This window comes from Ambystoma mexicanum, chromosome 2p (assembly GCF_040938575.1).
Source record: "Ambystoma mexicanum isolate Mex_15411 chromosome 2p, UKY_AmexF1_1, whole genome shotgun sequence".
Taxonomy (NCBI): Eukaryota; Metazoa; Chordata; class Amphibia; order Caudata; family Ambystomatidae; genus Ambystoma; species Ambystoma mexicanum.
Window position 1 is genome coordinate 147,445,106 of NC_090923.1, and position 23,525 is coordinate 147,468,630.

General features: G+C 46.7%; 1 protein-coding gene across 4 annotated transcripts in view; it reads right to left on the reverse strand.

The window, feature by feature from the left end:
• Window positions 1-23,525, reverse strand: part of ALDH1L1 (aldehyde dehydrogenase 1 family member L1) — a 685,374-nt gene that overhangs the window by 280,773 nt on the left and 381,076 nt on the right. For all 4 annotated transcript variants that reach the window (XM_069643393.1, XM_069643394.1, XM_069643395.1 and 1 more), the window contains 3 exons: window positions 22,855-22,944; window positions 16,314-16,451; window positions 11,808-11,933 (listed from right to left, as the gene is read on the reverse strand). In XM_069643393.1, coding sequence (XP_069499494.1) covers window positions 11,808-11,933; window positions 16,314-16,451; window positions 22,855-22,944 — 354 coding nt within the window. The remainder of the gene's footprint in view (window positions 1-11,807; window positions 11,934-16,313; window positions 16,452-22,854; window positions 22,945-23,525) is intronic.

The following is a 23,525-nucleotide window of genomic DNA, read 5'->3' on the forward strand; positions in this document are numbered from 1 at the left end:
GGGTCCTCACAGGTCCTATTCTCAGGACAGTCCTATTCTCACTGTTGGTCTCTTTGGGGGATCCTGCACCAACCTTTTCTGAAGTGGTCAGCCTAATTAACTCTTCCAGCTTTCAAGTCCAAGTCAATCCATGATGATGTCACATGAAGCCCATGATGCTCATTTTCCATACAGTGGCTACAGTTGCTACTCCCTTTCCCTACCATCATTTCCATATGAATTTGACACTCGCACATAGTTTCCCTTTGTCTTGTGCTTGTATAGAGATAACCTCAATATAAACAGGTTGCTGGTTATGGGGCTTGCCAGTGCACCAGAAGAGGTTCTAATAAGGTGTTGAGATGTATATTATTTGGTTGAGCTTATCTTCCTAGTGGGAGGGTGCATATTCACAGGTATTCTTCACTATAGTCTGGTGTTCTTAACCTTGTGTCACGAGAACAGTACTTCTAGGGGATTAAGGTGATGGATGCAGTGTCCACCTCTTTGGATGCAATCTATTTGGCACCACTATCAGCAGTGCCAGCAATAACAGTCTTTGAGTGTCAATGAGCCAGCAGAGAATCAATCTCTAACAGGTGTCATTTTGATGTCAGTATATTCCATTCTAAAAGAATTTCTAACTACACAGCAACCCGTCTGTCTTAACAGAGGCATTCACGGAGGAAGTGACTGACATATGGTAGAGAAATAATCTAGGTAAATGCAGTTTACGGATGAAACACTTAAATTACAGTTTGAGAAAATCACTTGGTAAGATAATGCAGTGACCATTTTCGGTTCTGGTGCTTTAGTAGCGTAAGGCACCTAATTGCTAAACCACTGGTGCTGAAAATGCATTAAAACATTTGTTTTTAAAAAGGAGAAAGGGGAGCTCCGGAGCAGTGTATGGCGTTGGCATGGCAACTTGCTGATGCTTGGCTATGAAACGGCTGAAGCACCAGATGGGCCTTCACTCTCTAGCTTGCGTCTGCAGGCCTGCTACTGTTGCCGGGAAGCTGTACGTGCTACCGAAGTGGGAGCAAAATGACTGCACTTAACTAGATGCACTTTATATTTTCATTTGTATCCACCAATGCTTTTTGTCACATGAACTCCTGTAGGACTATGTTTAATGTCCGGACGGGGTGATCTGTTGGTAGACCAGACCGAGGCAGCCAGGTAAGCCTCCGATTTACGAGGCAGGCGAGCGTCCACGGTTGTTTTTTGCATAGCTGTGAAGTTCGGTTGAAAACAGGATTATTCCATCCCATGGGAGCAGGCATGCTGCGAAGGGTGCTTTCGAATGCTGATCAGTAGCTCCAGAGGTAAGAATTTAATCTTTATCCTACTGTCACGATTCTGCTCGCCTGCCTCCCAGCACCTTTACATGCGCCTAATCCTTTATTTCCTTGTTTTACCGCTGCAGTTCTGGACTAATCTAATTGCATGTTCCATTCCGGATTTTGGATTAAACCAGCAGATGCATTCTGGGACATGTAGGCTGTCCAAAAGGCAAAGGACTGGAGGAGGCATATTACATACATTTGTTTGCAGCAAGCTTCTAAGAGCTGCAGAGGGCCTGATTGCATTCACCTGTTCCAAGCTACTGCAGGCTCGGCTGCAGAGAGCTGGAGAGCACTTGATTAGAATCCACTGCTGCTACTGCTGCAGGCTACTGAAGCCAGGGCTGGGCTTAATTGAACACAGCGGCCAGAGTCTGCAATCCGCTCCACCCTGCTGGCCTGCTGGCTGGGAGGTCCTTTACAAGCTCACTCTGAACAGAAGCAGTTCTCAGTCAACTGCTCTCTCTGGGAGTTTGTGCTGGTGCTCCTGTTACCAGGTTTTGACCTTTCCTGGAAATTCTCTTTTGGCCTTTTGATTGCTGTTGCTGTTGCTGTTGATGCTTTCAGCTCCCTATCCATTCTGCTGAAGCCTTTTGCCCTGTTCCTTTGAGCCCCAACCTGCTGCCTTCCGCCCTGCTCCTCTGGGCTCCCACCTGATGGCTCTGCCGTACTCCGCTGCCTTCCGCCTTGCTCCTCTGGGCTCCCACCTGACGGCTCTGCCGTACTCCGCTACCTTCTGCCCTGCTCCTCTGGGCTCCCACCTGACAGCTCTGCCGTACTCCGCTGCCTTCCGCCCTGCTCCTCTGGGCTTCCACCTGACGGCTCTGCCGTACTCCGCTGCCTTCCGCCCTGCTCCTCTGGGCTCCCACCTGGCGGCTCTGTCACACTCCGCTGCCTTATGCCCTGCTCCTTTGGGCTCCCGCCCGACGGCTCGACCGCACTCCACTACCTTCTGCCATTCTTCTCTGGGCTTCCTTGCCTGGCAGCCTTACCACACTTCTCTGCCTTCTGCTCGGTTCCTCTGGGCTCCTTGCCTTGCTTCCTGCCTGTTCCAACTTCTGATATCCTATCCTGTCCTGTACCTGGTTATTTCTTCCAACACTGCTTTCTACTTGTATACATCTTGGTCCACTGTAGTGTCTCCACTTGAATCCGTTTTACAGTGTGACCCTGGGTTGGTCTCCATTCAGATCAGATAAGGGAAGACTTCTGTTGCCTTCAAGTAGCCCGTTGAAGTCGTACCTGCCTCAGTATATGGTCTTTCAGTTTTACACTTGCTCTGCGTACAACAGTTTCTTCGGCACGCCCAAGTCATGACGTTGCTGTATGACTGTTGTTAAGAGTAATCTGCTGGTACCTATCCCAAGGGCTTTCCTTAATCTCTGGAGACCCCTTCTCATATTCCAGTACACCCTTATTTCTGATCAATCCGTGTTGCCCAGTATACTTGCTTGTCTTTGCCTTTTCTCTGTCTCTTTGTTTACAGCCTGCTCCTGCAGTTCCTGTGAATTCCTGTTTCAACTAACAGCTTGGTATGTACCTTTAATCTGATATTTGCTAGCATTGTCTCCAGAATCTTCCTTAAATCTACTTGCATACAGGGAGAGATAGCCTCTGCCCTGTGCTCTCCGTCACGACTTCTGAGACCTACTTAAATATTGCCACCCAACATTTTTTCTACTGCTATATCATTAAAGCTTGTCCGTTTACTCTCCATCACCAACACATTATGGCGCAGGAGATATGCTTGAGTTGGCCCTTTGTTTGCTTTCTTCCCTGCAAAACGGAAAGCACAGAATGGAGATAATTGATTCTTATCCTGTGATGGGAATTCAGGGATAGGAACTGGTATGACTGAACGGCTGTTTTCATGTAAGTTTCATTTGATTGTCTGGAGATGCGAATAGCTGCACTTTAAAGCTTTTTAGAAGGACAGTATTTATTTACACAATTGTTGATGCTGTCGAAACTCAGAGCCAGCTAAGTGTGAAGGCCATTCACCCCATAAGAAATAGCTGTTTGCTGCTCTGGGACATTTCGACCAGGGCATCTGCAACTTCTAAACCCAGGCAAAGGGGGTGATTGGCCCTTCCCCTGCTGTATGGATGCCCCTCTGGTAGGAAAAAGTTTAAAAAGGACATCCTGGTCTCCAACCCAGGCCTCCCTATCGCTGACACCTACACTAGTGCCTGCTCTAAGGAAACTCTCACTGACATCCTCTTTTTCGTGCCTTCGCCTGACCTATGGACCCTTCATATGGTCTCTGTGCTCTCTCCTTTCTCCTCCTCTCCCATTAATGGTGGCACCCGTTGGGATGTCCTCTTGGCCCCCTTCCGCTCCTCTAAGGCCATCATTAATGTCTACGCTAATGGGACCATCTTGGTCCAAGGCCCTCAGGCCAACCTTCTCCTCTTTGATAGACGCTTCCCACACCTCATCAACTTCCTCTCCTCTCCTGCTGTCCCCCCTCCTCTATCCTTGGCTACCTTGCCTCTACCCTCCCTCCCTGCCCCCTCTCGTGCTCCTTCTTCACCTCCTTCTTCAACACCTCTGCAGGGCGTACCTCTGATCTGTACCCCTCCCCGGAAGCTCTTCAAGGAGGGCAACCTTCTCCACATTGCCACTCTAAATTCTCGCTCTGCCATCAAACACTCCTCTGATATCTGTCACCTTCTTGAGGAACTGGACCTCGTCGTCCTCTGTCTCACTGAGACATGGTTCACAGCCAGCTCTGCCACCAGCTTTGACACACTCCTACCTGACGGTTACAAGATCCTCTCCATGCCCAGGCATAACCGTGCAGGGGGTGGTGTTGCCCTTATCTTCCCTGAGTGTATTCCTGCCACTGTCACTCCTACGCAGACCTACTCCTCTTTTGAATGTCTTGTCTGCCGACTCTCTCTCTCTCCTAGCCATTCCCTTACCGTGGCTACTATCTATCGGCCACCTGGTCAAATTTCCTCCTTCCTCTCTGAGTGGGCTGACCTCTCCTCCTCACTCCTGTCCTCAACCACTCAACTCCTCTTTCTTGGCGACTTCAACATCCACCTTGATGCCTCCAGTCCCTCCACTGCTCTCTTTCGTGACCTCTGCGACTCTCTCTCACTCTCTATTCTCCCGTCTGGGCCTACTCACTCTGCTGGGCACACTCTTGATGCTCTGATCTCTTCTGACCTTCCCCTCTCCGTCCCTCTCTCCACTCCTCTCTCCTGGAGTGATCACTTTCTCCTATCCTCCCACCTCACCCTCCCTACCCCACAGGCAAAGCCACCCTCTTCACTGCCACCCACCTTCTCGGTCATCCGACCCATGAAGCGTGTGTCAGTTGAGGCTTTCGCTGCTACCTTCTCGCCCCCCCCCGCCCCTTCGGCTGACTCCCACCCTGACACAGCCCTCTCCATGCTCCACTCTGCTATATCTGCTACTCTTGATATCCTTGCCCCCGTCATGAGAATCCGCCTGAAGCCCAAAGCCAAATATAACTCCTGGTATGACTCCGATCTCGCCACCCTAAAACGCAAGTGCCGGGTTGCAGAGAGGAAATGGCGTGCTTCATGTTCATCCTCTGACAAACTGGCCTGCCGCCTGCTCCAAAGGCAGTATCGGCTCTCCGTTCTCACCAAAAAGAGAGCCCTTATCCAAGCCCGCATCTCTGCGGCATCTAACAACTCCGCCGAACTCTTTAAAATCTGCAAGGAGCTGGCCAACCCTGTTGCAGTCTCTACCTCTCCTGTCCCCTCCCAGGCCCTCTGCACTGCATTGGCCTCTCACTTCATCTCTAAAACTCAGGACATCCTGTCCTCGCTCTCCTCCTTTCACCTCCCTCCCTCCCTTCCCGGCTCTTCCTCTGGCCCTTCTGCAGTCACCCCTCCTCCCTCTTTCTCTGCCTTTCCACTTTTCTCTGTTGACGAGGTTTCCAGACAAGTCCGATCTATGAAAGTCTCGTCTAAACAGGTTCACCCCTGTTTCTCCAAAACTATCAAGGACCACATCGACTCCCTGGCTCCTGCCCTGGCTGACTTTTGCAACCACTCCTTCGCCTCTGGAGTCTTCCCTTCCCCCCTCAAGCACTCCCTTGTGCACCCTCTTTTCAAGAAACCCTCTTCCGACCCCTCCTGCCCGGCTAACTATCGCCCTATCTCCATCACTCTCTTCCTGGGCAAGCTCCTGAAGAAACTGGCCATCTCCCAGCTAAACCTCCATGCTGAATCTGTTGGTAGTCTTCATGACAATCAATCTGGTTTCAGAGCTGCCAGAAGCACGGAAACTGCTCTCCTGAACATCCGTGAAGACCTGCTCTTGAACCTCGATTCCAACACTCCGTGTGTTCTCATTCTGCTCGATCTCTCCTCTGCCTTTGACACTGTCAACCATGCCATCCTGCTCAACCGTCTCCGTGAAAACCTGGGTATCACTGGTCAGGCTCTGGCGTGGCTGACCTCTTTCCTTTCAAATCGACCCTCCCAGGTCCAACTGGGGTCCTTCCTCTCCGACATCTTTTTCTCCACCTGTGGTGTCCCCCAGGGATAAAATCTCTCTCCCTGGCTTTTCAACCAGTATATGGCACTCCTTGCCCACCGCATCGCCGCTCTCTGCCCTAATTTCCAGTGCTATGCGGACGATACCCAGCTCATTTTCAGGCTACCCTCAGCCTCCCCCTCTCCTTCCCTCATCTCTGACTGTCTGTCTGCTATCCAGGAATGGTGTGCCGCAAATGACCTCTGCCTTAATGCCAGTAAGACTGAGATCCTACTCATCGGTACACCCACTCCCTCCTTCCCTGCAGCTCTCTGGCCTGCCTCCCTTGGCCCCCTCCCTGCTCCTACCTGCAATGCAAAAAACCTTGGGGTCATCTTCGACTCCACACTCTCCTTCTCGCCTCATATTTCTGACGTCGCTAAGAAGTCACACTACCAGCTGCACCTCCTCAGAGGTATTCTTCCCTTCCTCTCCTTCCCCCAGAAGCTCACTGTCTCCCGAGCCCTGGTTCTCTCGAAGCTGGATTACTGTAACAGCCTCTACCTTAATCTGCCTGCCTCCACTCTCCGCCCTCTGCAACTCATACAGAACAGAACTGCGAGACTTGTCCTTGGCCTCAAGCCCAGGGACCGTATCTCTCCAGGACTGAAATCTCTACACTGGCTCCCAGTGGCTGCGAGGATAAAGTTCAAAACCCTCTGCATTGTCCACAAGGCCTTCTGGGGCCTTGGTCCTATATACCTTCAACTCTCTCTTCCCAAATATCTTCCTTCCCGAGCCCTTCGCTCATCCGCCTCCAACTCCCTCAGGGTCAGCCGCTTCTCGAAGCAACGAGCTGGGGGTAGATCTCTCTCCTCGGCAGGGGCCTCCCTCTGGAACAGCCTTCCTGCCTCCCTGAAACTTGAGGAGAACCATCTCCGGTTCCGGAAGCACCTCAAAACCTTCCTCTTTGCCTCTGCTTTCTCTCTCCCTTTCCCCTGCTGAACAGCCAATTATTCCTCACTGATACTGCACTGATTCTGCAACTGGACCACTCTTAACGGCCTCGGTCCTGGGCCCAGCCACTCTCCACTTGCACTGATGCCCTGGAACCCCTCTGCACTGCGGGACTGTCTCTGTATCCCTACAGCCCCCCCCTTTTCCAGCACTTGTTCTGCACTTACCTTACACTTGCCACCAGTTGGCCCTATTTATTTATTACTTTACGCCACTTACCTTAACTGCACTTCCCCCCCTCCCCTTCCCCTTGCACTTTTCCCCCTCCCCCACCCTTGCACTTGCGCGATCTGAATGACACCTGGCCTAGTAGGATCGTTGTCTGTTTCCCCTTGTTTCCTCCCCTCCCTGCCTCGTCGCGCCTTGAAACACCTGTGTATAGGCGCGTTACAAATGCCATATCATATCATATCATATCCCCACCCTCCAAGTCCTGGCTCACTGGAGGCAGTTTCCTTTACTTGCAGGTCTCAGAGTTATCGTGAGAGAGGAGCATGCGTTGTGCTAGAGAGACCCCATATCCCCACTGTCTCTACACCCACCCTACCCACAGCCTCTCTAACCCCACCCACACTCTATGCCATCTTGTTTACCCATCACCGTTTCTACCCCAACCTACCACCACTCTCTCTACAAAACCCCCACTCTCTCTACCTCCACCCTCCCTACCCCTGCTCGCTCCACCCCATTCACCCTATCCCTGCTTTCTCTAGCACCACCCACCCACCCACCCTTTCCCATTCTCTCTGGCCCCACCTTCCCACCCGACACAGGCTCTCTCTACACAATCTCACCCACCCTACCCCCAATCTACCTCCCTACCTAAATCCACTCTCGCTACCTCCACCAAGCCACACTACCCCTGCTCCGTCTACCCCCACCCACTCTACCCCCTGCTCGATCTACCCCAACCACCCACCCTAATCCAGCTCTCTCTACCCCATCCAACCTTCCCCAATCACCCACCTACCCCCACTCTCTCTACCCACACCCTCTCTTTGTGAATCCCAGCCACCCTATCCCCACTCTCACTAACCCAACTCACCCTACCCCCACTCTCTCTATCACCACCCACCTACCCTACTTCCACTCTACACCCACCAACCTACCCTACTCCGTCTCTCTACCCCCTGCCCCTCTACACCCACCCTACCCCACCCACCTTTGCTACCCCCACTCTCTCTACTAGCACTCACCCTACCCCCAGGTTCTCTACCACCCACACCCTCACTAACCCTGCTCCCTCTACCCCACCCTACTTCCACTCTCTATCCTAACCCCACTCTTTATACCCCACTCTCTCTATGCCCCACCCATCCACCCACCCACCCTACCCCAGCTCTATTACACCCACTCTACGCTCTCTACAGGCACCTGCACACCCTACTCCCCACAGTTTATATTAGGCGTTTTTCAAACCTACCTTTACAGTTTAATAAACACCCTTGAACTGATCACTTGTGTCTGTCTTTACTGTTGCCACCATGAGTTCCTTACAATACCCACCCACCCTACCCCTTCTCTCTGTACCCCTGCCCACCCTAGCCCGACTCTCTTTAGTCCCCACTCACCCCACAACCGCTCTCTACGGCCACCTACCCTACCACTGCTCTCTCAATGACCACCCACCCTACCACCACTCTCTCTATTTACAAGCACTCACCCATCCTACCCCCACTCTATTTAACCCTGCACACCCACCCTAACCCTGCACTCTGTACCTCCACCCACTCACCATACACCCACTTTCACTAGCCCTGAACTCACCCTACACCCGCTCGCTCTACGTCCACCCACCCCACCGCTGCTCTCTCTATGCCCACTCACCCACCCTACCAAAGCCATCTCTAGCCCCACCCACCCTACCACCAATCTCTCTACCAACCCCTGATCTCTCTACAGGCACACACCCACTCTATCCCCACTCTTTGTAAACCCACACAAACTTACCCTACCCTTGCTCTATCTACACCAACTCTCTCTATCCCTACCCTACCTCCTCTATCTCTACCCCCATCCAACCTTTATCTGCTCTCTCTATCGACACCTATCCACCCTACCGCTGTTCTTTCTATGCCTGCCCGCCCACCCACTGAAGCTACTACCACTCTCACTACCCCCAGCCACCCTACCCCCGCTCTCTTACACACACCCACCATATCCTGACTATCTCTACAGGCACCCACCCACCCTGCCCTCACTATCTCTAACCCCACACACCCAACCTACCCCAGCTCCCTACCCTCACCCACCCTACCGCACCTCTGTCTGTCCCCACCCACCCTACCCTTGCTCCCTCTACTCCCAACCACCTACCTTAATCCTCTATCCCATCCAGCCTACCCCCACTGACAATACCCCCACCCGCCCTACCCCCACTATCTCTTACTACCCACATAACCTCTACCCCACCCACCGACCCTACCTCGACTCTCTCCACACCCTTAACCCGTAACCTCTACCCTCACCCAACCAACCTACCCCCACTCCCTCTACTCCCACCCACCCCACCCCCACCCACCTTATCCCCATTCTCTCTACCCCCCACCCTCTCTACCCTCACCCTCTTTCGCCCGACCCCAACTTATAACACCACCCGCCCCAACCCTACTTTCTCTACCCCCGCCCACTCTTCCCCCTTGTTCCCCCACCCCAATGCCACTCTCTCTACACCCACTCGCTTTACCCTCATCCACCCCGATCTCTACCCCCACCCGCTCTCTGTACCCCAACCACCCTACCCCCACTCATCCACCCTACTCCCAATCTTTCTACCCCCAATCCCCCTACCCAGGCCCTCTCTAAACCCACCAACACAGCCCACCACCCTCACCCTACCCCTTCTCTCTCTACCACCATCCACCCACTCAACCTCTATCTCTATTCCCTCCCATCCTACCCACTCTACCGCCAACCATCCTACCCCCTCTTTCTTTACTCAACCTTCCCTTCTCTCTTTACTCCAACACGCACCCTACTCCCCTCTCTGTCTCTACCCTCCCTATACTCTTTATTCCTGCACCAACCTTACACCACCCTACTTGCTCTATTCCTCCAGCCACATTACACCCGATCCCTAATCCCCTCTCATCCTTCCTCTTACACCCTCACTTTATTTCGTACCCTCTCACTCCTTCTCGCCCATATTGTCTCTTGCTCAGCATCAATGGCACCCTCTATCGATGGCTTCCTCCATTGCTCAATTACCCTTTCTGATTCTATTGCATGCCTGCACCCCTTATTGCATCCTCCTTTGAAACTGTGCACTCTCCTCCTTGGACTCTGGTGCTTATAAATGCAGAATGCAAAGAACAGCAGCCTATTGGCATGGTCAATGCTTGTTCCATAAGCATCTGCATAATGGTTCTCCAGGACTTTATCTGCACATTAAACTCTAAGTGCCCAACATTGAAAAGGGTATAGACAGAAGAAAGAATTGACACAGACAATAGTTTAGGTATCAAAATGGGCATTTGCCAGCTTTTGCCATCATATTCTCCAGGTACATCATCTCCTCTAGTACCCATATGACGGGTATGCATTTGGGTTTATGTAGCACAAACCTTGTTAGGAAGAAAAGGAGCACTGTAAAATGGTTGGTGGAAGGACAGGTTACATGGTATAGAAGATTGGATATCCACATTACAGGAGTGGTATATACCTAGGAGTAGCATGTCCGAAGTGACCTGCAGGTATTTGCTGAAGACTCTCAGATGGAGTTCCTTCCTGAACTAGAGTGTTGGAGTGGTTTCGATTGAGACTGGATGGTGATCCGGTAGGCTAGGGTATAGCAAGAGAAGCCTGTTTATCTCTGAGACTAAACTGCCATGCAGAGTCCTAGAGTAGCAAGTCTCACCTTAGCCCACATGTTTTGTGACTACATATGCGGGCATTCGAACTATAGTTGTTTTATATGTGAGACCGCCGCTTTGAAGAGTCTCCTGGCTGGGATGGCCAGTGTAATTCCTTATTGTGAGGGAGATGTCCTCACATTTCTAAGTTCTCATCATGAGGCGAGCAGCAGCGTGTTGGGCGGCCATAAGGAGAGAGATGTGTGGCCAGAAAGCCAGGAAGGGGGGGCGGGCCCCCTCAATCAATTTGTGAGATTACCAGAGCCTTAATATGTGGAAATCATCAGGAGGGAGACCCAAGTAATACCAGGCAGTTTAAGCATTTGTTGACCCACATCTCGCCTGTTCTTAAGACCTTTGACTGGTTCCATATTAAGGCTAGAATAACTTTTAAGCCATTAACCATTGCTCACAAAGCACTATTTGGAAGGGCACCTCTCTACCGGAAGAAACATTTAAAAATGACAGACCGCTGATCGTCCCGCTTTAGACCATGTAAATACATGGCTTTGCTTTCATCGGACCACACCATTGGGTGGCTCAGGGGCCGTTCATGCTACAAAACTCTGGAACATCCTACAAGCGGACCGCTGCAATATAATTCCATCTCGCCTTTAGGAAACACATAAAAACTCTTATCCAGCTGATCCTAGTCCCTAGCCTTGCTGTTCTGCATACTGAGATACTCCTAAATTGTAGTGCCACCCCCCCACGCTTACAGCCCTTGTGATACAATATGTTGCTGGAAGGAGGGATTATTTAACAGACCAACTTACTGCTTTAAACAGCACAGGCACTTATATTCATTTGAGGTATTGCCATCAAATTTCCAAATATTGTCTAGGTATTATGAAGCAGGGATTGGAGGGAAGAAAATACAATATCCAGCTGCAGAGTAGCACCAACCTTTACACTGCCTCAGGAACCAGGTACTCCAGTATTCATTGCTGTGTGCCTTGTTCGGCAAGACACTGTTAAAAGGATACTTAGGGTGTGTGGGAGGGAGTACTTACCCAAGTGAAGCTCAGCCTTCTACCTTGTATATGACAACAGAAAAAGTCAACCACAGGTGGCCATCAAATGGCAAGGACTATCCCACTGCCCAAACTAGTCTTAAATTAAACTACCAGACATTTGGCCAAATGAGACCGCTCACCCGTATCTCCCCCGAGATTTTTTTCTCTTCATCAGATAGCTGTAAGGTGGTGCTGTCGGAGGACTTGAAGTAATGGGATGCAGGAATCATCTTCCCATCTTCAAACTGGATGTTCTTCACCACCAGCTGTTTGGAGAATAAAACATTCTAATTGAGCCTCTGTGGAAGAGCAGTTCTTTGAATAGTATGCTTGTTTGTTCTCCTGTCTGAATCAACAAAGCTGAAATGCTGAACTAATTTCATATTTTCACTTTATCACAGTAGTCTCATTTTTCAAATAATATAGATTTTTTGAAGCGTCTTTGATCATAAGAATCCTTAGTGAAATACAACATGTTACACCCAGTTCCTGTTAGTTAAGATTTCTCCTACTTTCATACCGTTTCTTCTGTCCCAATGCTGCATACCGTGCCACATTCCCATTGAAGCTCCATTCCATAAACACACCTTTTCCATTATACATCGCAAAAGTACGACTATGTTACTAAACGGTGCGGCCAGGTAAGAGACCAGAGGGGGTTTGCTTTTACTCCGTAAAACTACCAGTTTTGTTTTCAACCAGTGGTTTAAAGCCAAGTTCCGCATTCCATGCATTTTCTTTTTTTTAAAACACACTTTTTGATTGTATTTGTATTATTTGAAGAACAGGGATGTCCATTTCGAACAGCAAAGACTTACAATAACGCATTTCACAGATGGCGGAGGCATTTATGCTCTTGTACATGGTGCCTGTACAAGAGCACGAAAATGTGAACATGTGTTGAGACAGTTTAAGTGGGACATATACCAGGGACAAAACAAAACAGAAAAGAAAAAAAATATAGAAAACAGGCGACTTACAAAAGTAGAATTAACCTAAGGGGGTGAGGTGCATCAAAGTAAAGAGGAGTACTATCTAAATATACAAAATTACATTATCATTTGTTACTGGAAGCGGTTGTGGCACCAGGTAGAGTGGATGGGGTGAGGATAGGGAGAGCTACCTCTTTAGCAAGTAATTGAAGTTTAAGCCCAGCTTTGAATCGATCCACTGTTGGGCAGGCTTGGATTCTTATGGGCTGTGGGCTCCAGCAGGGCGCGTTGGGAGAAAGAGTGCAAGCAACAGGTGGCACAGGAAGGGAATGGGATAATGAGGTTGAGTTTAGAGCCGTATCAGAGGCAACGAGCTGGTGATTAAACTGAGATACAATCAGACAGGTAGGTACTGAGGAGTAGGGCCATTGATCGCTTTGTAGACTAGAAGGAACTTGAAAAGGGAGCTGTTGTGCATGGAGAGCCATCCAGCATGTTGTGGGTAGAATGAAGTTAAGGGCTTTATCTTGTCAGGTTTCCTTAATTACTGTCATCAGGTTTCCTTTAATTACTGTTAGGTTCCCTTTAATTATTTCCCTTTATTTCTGTGTGGGTTTGGCCTTGGCCTTTCTATACAGATTCCTGGCTCTGGCCCAAGGCAAGATGGAGTTTTACAATAGAAGCCTTGATTGGCTAGAGAGAACTGCAGGACAACAATGAACGCTCTAAACTGTCACTCTCTGCCTTTCATCGTCGTAACCCCAGCTGAGAGGACGTGTCTGTAGCTGCTCCTGCTGAAGTCTTTGGCCTAGTGGATTTGAACTTTCAAATCCTGGCAGTCGAGCGGCTACTTATGATGGGTTGTTCAGGAGAAGAATTCAGGTTTGCAGGAGAGTTTCTGGAAGTTCTTTTGGAGAAGAAAAAATTCTTAAGCTAAGTGACTTTATTTGGATATGTAAATCTAGCTCAGATTCATGAGAAACTTTAGGAGGTTGTAAATGAAAATTCAAAAGAAGAACTGATGTTACTCTGTTTATAGTTCAACGTTTAATTTTTAAACGCGCGCGAGCAATGTTGGACTGTTGCGTGTGATCGGATACGTGAAAACTACAGCGCGTGAATTCATTGCGCGTGTACGCGTGCGTGAGAAAAGACTGCTACGTGATTTCTTTAGCGCGTGTGTTCCAGCGCGAGTGTTCAGAGCGCGTGTGTTCATTGCGCGTGTAGTCATAGCGCGAGTACGCGTGCACGAGAAAAGACTGCTACGTGATTTCTATAGCGCGTGTGTTCATAGCGCGGGTGTTTAAAGCGCATGTACGCGAGAGTAAGAAAATACTGCTACGTGACTTTTTTCAGCGCGTGTTTTCTTAGCGCGTGTGTTCCTCAGCGCGTGTTTTTATTCTCCGGCGCATGTTTTCTTCAACGCGTGTTTTGCGCGGGTAATTCTTTTGCGCGTGTGCGCGAAAAGGTTTCAACGGACTTGGAAAAGTTTGCAAGTTCTTCAAGAGACTATGATCTCTATTTATTAAGAAGAAAGAACAGGATTCATCTAAGTCTTCTTAACTGGAACATTTAACAGTTTATAGGGCCAGAGTCAATGTTCTTAAGAGTTCAATAATCAAAGGAGTTGCTGTTATTTTCAAGACTTTCAAAGCCACAAGAAAGGTAGAAAGATTTTATCAGCTATTACTCCAATCTTCTCTAAGATCTTAAAAGAGAAGAACCAGGTATGATTCTTTACATAGTTAAGGATTTAGTTAAGGATATAAAGTTTTCATAATTTAAAGGTAGTAAAGTAATTTGAGGATTCTGTATGTTCTTATGTATTCACTGCAGGTTCCGCATCAGCTAGTCAGAACGTCGCCAGCCTGGTGTTTCTTATGTTATCCACTTCCCCCTTTCCCTTTGTGGTGTAGTTAACAGAGCCAATAATTATCGGGTTCTGAGGATTACACTTCAGGGGGATTGTCGGGGGTTTAGCAGCTTCCGCGGACATAGGATAACTCTCAGCCTGACATATCTAGAGGGAAGAAAGAGTCGATAGGAAGGACAAGGAGTATGTTTGAGCATTAGTCAAGTTTGCTGAGCATGAGAGTGGAGGTTAGAGATTTTGTAGAGTGGTTAGTAAAAGAAAAGACCCTTTTCCCGAATATTTAGGAGGTTAATAAGAGCAGCAGAGGTGGCGATTAATTGTTGCAGTTGTGGGTCACTAACAAAAAGGACCCCAAGATTGCAATCCTTTTGGTGTGTGTGCAAGATCATGCGGGAGGAGATAGATGAATGGCATTGGAATCCAGGAGAAAGGGCTTCATTTTTTGAAAATGTCAGCATAAGGCAGCAGAGAACCATCCATTGATGAATTGCAGTGAGACAGTTCATAATCCATTCCGAGATGGCTAAAGTGAAGGAGGGAAATGAGAAAAATATTTGAGTATCATCAGCAAAAATGTGATGGTGAAAGACAAAGGATGTGAGAAGTATTCCTAGGGCAGAGGTATAGAGTGGAAGAGCATAGGTCCAAGGACTGATCCTTGGCGGAGACCACCAGGGAGAGGGATGGGGTCAGAGGTTTGAGAGTTTCATGAGATTTTAAAGGAATGGCCTTAAAGGTAGGAGGTGATCCAGGCAAGAGAAGATTTGCAAAACACAAGCTCCTGGAGAAGAGGAGGAGAGAGGAGTGGTTGATGGTATCGAAAGCGGCAGAAAGGTCCATAAAGGATGAGTATCGGCGAGAGATTCGAGTGGTGAGCATTAGAGAGAATGATGGAGACATTCAATAGAGCAGTCTCTGAGGAGTGTTTATTACTGAAGCCAGATCAATACAGAGCATTATGTTAAAATATGTTTTTTTAATGATTTATTCATATGAAAGGACAAAATGGATTGCATAGTTCTGTGTGGGAAAATTTAAATAGTGTACTTTACTTACACCTAGCGAGAGTTTTTGAATGACTTTAAAACTTAAGTTAAATGTACTGCTCTGGATGGAAAGGTGTTTGCCACCATAACAATGTTTCATCTATAACAATGGGTGTTTTTACTTGATGACATGCTGCTCAACCTCAGAAGGGTGAGTCTGTCCTGCCGAATATCTGTCCTAAAGGCAGGACACGGAAGTCTAGGGAGAGAAATTACCTCGCAGAGCCATTGCCAGCCAATATACACAAAATACCAACTACTGTACGACAGATGAATAATGCAAGTCTGTGACAAATTCCATGAACAAATCAAGAAATTAGACAGAGGTCAGAGTTCCTCTAGACTACAGATCTGTAAACTGTTGCGGTTTAGATTTTTTAGACTACAGCTCCCATGTCCCTTCACAATGGATTAGGCTGGCTAGAACTAGTGCCAAACATAGGAGGGATTAGCATTGCTGGAACCTCTTCCATGGGACAACATAACAGGAATAATACCACCTTAGAATCTTGAGGATTTACCTCCAGTTCCGAGTGGGTATTATGGTGATAACAGCAATCCAATATAGCCGAACTACCAATGGTATCTCCACAATACTTATAATAAGGCATACTTCTGCTCCTGGCACAGACTGACTGTCTGACATGACAATTTAACAGCAATGAGAGTAGTGACGTAATTTGCTTCACACATGTCGATGTCTGCAATAAGAGTGCTACATACAGGATTTTATACAGGTATTGCAAGTTTCCATGCAGGCTATTGGTATATATTGATATATGTGGTGTTTGTTACCGTTTTGCCATCATTTCCAAAGAGCAAAAGTCCAGTTTTCGTTACTACCGCTGGTCTGCTGGCGCCTGGGATTTCCAGAATTTCTCCTTCCGGGGCGGGCCCGTTGCTTGTAAAGGTAGAGCCAAAAAATGTCAATTTCTGAAATGAAAAATTAAAACAATGAGCAGTGTTGCTAGGTCTAGAAAAGATAGGGGGCTACGCTAATGTCGGGGCTAGCTTGCTTTTTGGTTCTAGCCCCGGAGCTTCAATCCGGGGCTACAACCGAAAGACACAGGGCTATAGCCCCGGCCGCCCCTTCTTAGCGACGCCATTGGACACTTATAGTTCATGGCTGCATTGCATAGTCTCTGCACCAGGCTTTTCCAAAGCATCTAAATCACAGTTCTCTTGCAAGTCAAGTTCCTCTAAAGAGTGCTTAAACGGGAACGAGCAAGGGGTTCATGGATTGTGAAATACGATATATGTACGGAAATCTACTTTTGGAAGGTCGGACGACCAGTCGGCATAGCATATTTAGTTACAGAATATCCTCATCCTTTCTTGTAAAAGATGCATGAAAAACCATATACCATTGAACTCTCAAAACACATACAAATCCACTGTCCACTTACTTGCCAAATGATAACGCTCACTCACACACTTAAGGCCAATGCAGCATTACTAAACATATACACATAAACGACTCACCATCATGATCGAGGGTGGCTCTGGTCATCTTAAGTTCCATACACTACCTTCGACTGTGTTAGATGCTGAATTAATTTGGTCGGTAACATCATTGATGAAAGCCATTCCCGTTATCACCAATGTGCAGGTGTGGCGCATGGGCTCAGGGGTAAGTGGTATGCAGACCACTTTCTAAAAATATCACCAAAACATGGGAATGAAACCAGCAGCCTTAATTGTCGGCAGCAATAGGACTAAGGGTGGGAAAAATTGTCGAAATTTACTCTGCAGGGAAAATGGCATATTCTAGGCATATCTGCCCATTTCACCCAACAGCGAATCCGGCTGGTTTCCTGCTGTAAATTTCATTTTTATGCAGTTTAGCTTCACATTTTGGTGAATTAAAGGGCCAGGTAAGGATTTAGCGCCCTAATTGGTCGAATTATTTGGCTCGTGAAGCTAAAAAGCACTAAAAATTCAATGTTCCAAAAAACGGTGGAACAAGGAATGAATCCGCTCTACCAGCAAACTGAAATTGAAGGAGAAGTTCAACCATTTCAGTTCACCGGAGGACATTTCACCCCTTTAGACCTATATTTTACAGCATTGATCACCAAATCCCTTCATTTCTTATTACTAAATTCACAAAACCAACCATGTAGACTGTAGAAGGGTAGCTTGTTCCAGACCAAAAGGTACTTGAGTGTGCATAGTGGATGTTAACTTGCCAGCTAGGCCCCAGAGTCAGGTTTGGATGTCTCAATAATTGATACTAGCCTTTATCTTGAAAAGGTTATGTCAACTGCCTGAAACACCTACTAGCCAACTAAAATTAAGAAAACCACACGCATACCGATACTATTAGGTCCACTTCAAAATCATTGATCACTCAACACAAAACACTAACAATTAGCTCTCCTATCAATACATGGACGAGTGCCAACTGGCAATGACTGAAAAATTCCGGGCACAGACGCTACTACTAGGATGATCTAAAAATGCATTTCAGCCAAAACGCTCTAGAACGTCATGCCATCCATTCTGAGGCCCCCCCCTTTAGCCCAAAACAAAAACATGTCGAGCTTTGCACAAAGCAAATTAAGTCACCCAACCTTAACACTACCATTGGCGATGACAAAATCTGCAACAATACTTTGAAGGAAAAGGATCCAGCCACTATCACCTGAGGGAGAATAAGAGTACTACTAGACTACACCAACATTTCATATCATATCATAGTAGCCTCAAGCAGCTAATCAACATTCCACAAATAAACAGAAAACATTGTTCCAATAGCAGTAAAGGGTGGCTCTTGATTCAGCTATATAACCATGGTGCAACGTCCTTTCATCTCGGCATGTTTTTTTGCAGGTTTTTTTTACCGCAAATTTATTTTACGAAAAAACCCATCGAATATTTTAGTGGGGGTTAGAAAATTATTAATATGGGGTATGGGTGTTTAGGAATACATAAAACACTAAAGGGAATAGGAGGTTGGGGGGGAAACCCCTCCCAAAAATAATTTCAAAAAATTCGATGGGTTTTTTCGTTAAAAGAAAACACAGTAAAAAAAAAAACTGTGAAAAAACATCCTGCAATGAAATGACATGGAACCATGACCATATGGTTCTTATCCAGATAGAGAAACACGTTCCAATCTGTGGCCGCAATATATATATATATATATATATAATTTCCTAGAGTCCCACATCACATTACATGAAAGCCACGATCAAGAACTACCCACGGACTCAAAGTATATGCTACTTTAGTCACTGGTGGAAACACTACACCACCAGAAACTAGCCATTGGTGACAAGAGACTGTCTGCCTAGGGTCAAACTGTTGTATGTTCTACTGGTCTCATTGCAAAGAAAGCCGATCCCAATCTCCTGCATAAGAGCCTCATATAACTTACTCTTCTATAAAGAGTCCAAATCTATTGCCTCTTCCTAAAGGTAAAATCCAGGACAGACCCAAGAATCCACATCATCACTCCAGAGACTTCAGATCTAGCATCAATGCCAATAATCTGAAGCTAGAGTCACTGCCAGGAACACAAATGTTACTCCCAACATATCTAGAATCACTTCTAAGAATGTAGACCTCAATTAGTTTGAAACATCTAAATATAGTCACGCCCAAGAATCCTAATAGGACATTCTACAGAATTGTTCACAAATATCTAAATCTGTAGTTGCTGAAAGAATCTACATCCAGAGTCATTCCAAAGAATCCATAAAGAAATTCCTCAAAAGATTATATATCAAGAATCACTTCCAAGATCTAAAACCTCAATCTAAATCTAGAGGCACACCCATTGATTCAAATTTGTATTTTCATTTAGGCTATGTTAGTAGCAGTGAAATAGCTGAAAATGATTGGAGGGCTGTGCATAGTAGAGGTGCGACAATGTCAAGTATTTTTAATCACTTATGTATAATACATAGCACAACATAGGAACAAGGCGAAGAGCAAAATTCCCCATGTTGAGGGTGCAATTCCAAGATGAATACTTGGTGTAAGACTGGAACCAGATGAATATGTGGGATTTTAGTTTATTAAAGAATGCCTGGAGGAGGGGTGATTAGTTGAGCGCGTTGCTCTTTCCAGAGTCTGAGGGAAACAGTGGAAGGCTCGAATGAAGGTTCTTTGTTGTGGGATTTGTGGATCTTTGAGCTTATACATGGTTTAATGTGATGTCTCGAAGAGATTACTTTGTAGAAAGTATAGTTGCTTTTCAATGACGCTCATGCTTGAAGTGGGATTCCATGAAGCATCCTTCAGGTGGGGCAGATGTGTGCACATTTCTTTTGGTTTTCATGTCAGACCTATGAGAAGAAACTTATTCTCTGGTTATGGGAAAGGATCAGGTCTCAGGGCCCTCAACATGTAGATTCAAACTCACAAATGTGGGGGCCCAGAGTCAGTGTGTGCACTATTGGGAGGGGCAGTGGATTCACATCTCTGCATCTACAGACTTACCAGAATCTGACACGTGTCAATCTCAAGAGTTCTTTGCAGGCCTGCGCCAAAAACAGAAATCTGGAGACCCCCACCCACTCATAAGATTCTGCATCTACAACTAGTTTAAAGAATACAAGTCTTAGGCCACTCAAAAGAACCGAATGTGTCACTCCAAGAACCAAAAGCTAGAATCACTAAAAAAGTAAACGCAGTCACAAGATCTGAATGTTCAACCACCCCCCAACTAGAGTAATCCAGAGTCACTCCCAAGAAATCAAATAAATAGCCAATTACAAGAATCAATTTAGGGTTACTCACAAGAATGAGTCACTTATCACAATCTACGATAATGCACATGTAAAACTAGTCAGTCACTCAAACAATTCCAAATCTAGTGTCCATTCCAACAAATCAAGTCTTAAACTGCCTCTACAAATTTAAATGTAGAGTGGCCCTGAAGGGTCCAGTTAGTGCATACAAGAAATCAGCGACTTCAGTCCCTTCCAGAGTAGGCTAATGCTACAACCTAATCCTGCTAAAACAAGCACATTTTAGGCTCTTCTGAAGGGAACTGGTTTGGCTGTGCAGGGCTCTGACAGAGACGCAGCAGTGGTGGCCTGCATGTCGATGGTGGAGGGGAATGCTGGGTCCAGAATTGTGGGGAGCTGGGAGCTATTTAGCTTCTGTTTATGGCCTACAAGTGCCTGGTTATCTTGACACCAACAGCTGCTAGGGGCTACTTTTGGCTCCCCAGACCAACTGATGCTGAACAAACTCCCCCATGTGGTTGTGCGTTTGTCACAGTCTATAAATAATCATTAGGACACATCTATATACAATTCAAGCATAAAGGGTTCATAAATAATGGACAAAGTGATATGTTTCCATCTTATGTGTAAGCTAGATTTGTGGAACGCTATATACTAGCTGCTGTTCATCAGTGGTAGCTCCTGGTCACAGGCTAATGCTGGATACCCAGGAGCTGCTTTTAGCTCCTGCTTATCCAGTCATAATTTCGATCCCTGGAATGGTAGTTTGATGATTGGGCTGGCCAGAATGCATGCCAACAATCTCAACCTAAAGAAACCACAATAGTCTATTCACTGAATATTTTTCAGTGCGAGTTATTTGTTTAACCACAATTTGCATTTTCTCAGTACACACTCAGTTAAACAAAGTGTGCATGTTTGGACCCACCAATCAGGTATGGGTAGAATGTGGGGTGTGGGTGAAAGAATGATTAAGATCCTCTACACTTTGCCACAAAAAGCCCTTTAGCTATAACAATTGCAATACAAACAATGTGGCAAGAAATTGCTTATGAAACCCATACCAATATGCAGAACATCAAATGTCTGACCCTGACAAGGGAGCTAAGAGGCAGTGCAGCCTGTCAGGTTCCAGGCAAACAGCACCGAGACAGGACACCAGAGGGTTTAGTAGTACTTGGGAGTGTCTGGTGTTTGGGACCTTAGGTTAATTGGCAAAGGTAGGGTGGTGGGGTGGCTGCGTCTGGACTTATTTTATTTGGAGGAAGAACGATTTCCGTAGAAAATCCTTCTTTTCAGATCCAGTGTGCGGTCAGGCCATTCCAACATGGAAGTGCCACACATATACCGCTTGTCACATTGCCCACCTTATTGAAGAATTGAGATCCTTCATGGATTCTAACTGCCTTTCAATGGACCATCTTGGGATGAAGCAATCTCTGATCACCAACTTGTGGAAGAGATTTGGCAGCAGAGACATTCTCTGCCTTCAAGCCCCCCGCATTGATGGTTTGCCTGTCCCGAAGCAACAGACTTCTTTCAGGCACTTTGCAGAGCTGCAGAGGTAACAGATCCCTAGGAGCAAAGTGACACTACCCCTGTGGAGCATCCAGAGTGGGTGAGATACTACAGAAGTTAAGCCATGCATGCCTTGTAATGTGACTGTAGCACTTCATGGGGTGGAGTTTCAGCACAACAAGTGGGAGCCACATCTAGATATACCATATGAATCCGAAAACGGGTAAAAGTTAAGAACCAAATTAAGCAAGTAATACATTGTAAATGTAGAGTAGACAAGTATTTTAAGGCAAGGAATTTTGCAAGTACATAAAGGCTGTCAATCGGTCATAGTTTTAAATATAGAGGTTACGTTTTGTTAGCGTTTGCTAGGATCAGAACAGAAGTCAACAGTAAAATAGAAGAAGTTTAAATTAGGTATATTGGTGCTGTAAGTGTTACCCTATTGAGGCAGGCCCCATATGTAGATCTCAATACTTTATTCGTTGAATTGGTAATCAGACAAAAGAACGAGGGAGAAGTCCACCAGGAGTAGCTCTCCACCCCCTCCATCTTTATCTCCAGGTGACCTGACAGGGTAACACCTGGAGACAACAACTATGGTGAGAAGGACTGTCACATCTGTGTACATGAGTAAAACACTGATGCCCCCAGAAGCCCCTGCTCGGGTTTTTAGGTGTTATCTATGGCTTTCTCACACATACATCATCCTCCCACTTGTACCTCTTTCTGCCCGCTACACTGGAGACGGTCAATTTGTTCCTTTATCCTCCTCGTTTTCCTTCTCACCTCCGCCTCCCATGTGCGCAGCATGCTAATGCACAAACCTAGCATGACTCAATAACAGTGGACGGCCTACTCAAGAACCTCAAACGGAACACCTTGGTGATGCCCAGTCTCCTCATTCTGTATAAACTCTAGCATTAATTTTGGCTCACTTCTAGATGGTACTAAAGAGCAACACAGAAGCCAAAACTAATCTTCTACAAAGTCTAAGAATCTCTCATACTCTTCAAAATCTCAAGCTTGAAACTAGGATTTCAGACTTCGTGAAAATGTAAGCAATATACAGTTTTATCATAAAAATATATAAAACCAAACATTTGCGGTTTCACACGTACCTGCCCATTGACCTCTGTCCAGGCTCCTGGCACTTTATCATTCCCTCTGATCCAGTTGTGAATGGCTTCCGCTGACTGGTCCCAGTTGATCTGGTGGCAAAATAAAACGTCATTGCCAAGAGGATCCCATGTGCTAAAGCAATTACACCATCATTTGAGTTTTATTAGACACACGGCTTTAATGTATTCGGATGTACTCGTCATGTCGGCAGTGTCATATATGCATCTCAGGCAAATTCTTATGTGTTCTCCCTCCAGGAATGTCATGTGGGGGTCGCAGCTGTGACCCCTACGGTCTCCCTTGCTACCCTGCTGTCTCCCTTGCCACCCCAGGACAAAAACAAAATATTCGTTTTTTAAACTGACTCAGGGCAACCCTCAGCGTTTTCTACATCACAATGGAGTCCAACTCTTCTCCAATGTATTTGTCATAGGCTGTTATGCCATTGGAAGGGGTTGACATCACATGCCTAAGCAGTCACACCATTTTCCAGCTCTTACCATCTTTTGGGCAGTTAGTGCCATTAAGGCAGTTCCCAGCAAATACCTAGTCAAGCCCTAAATAGCCAAACCTTTTGGCTTTGCCAAAGCTGTTTTTTATTTGTTTTGCTTGCCCAATGCTTTATGTATTACGTGCCATGCACTTCAGGGAACTGTAGAAGTGCTGCATT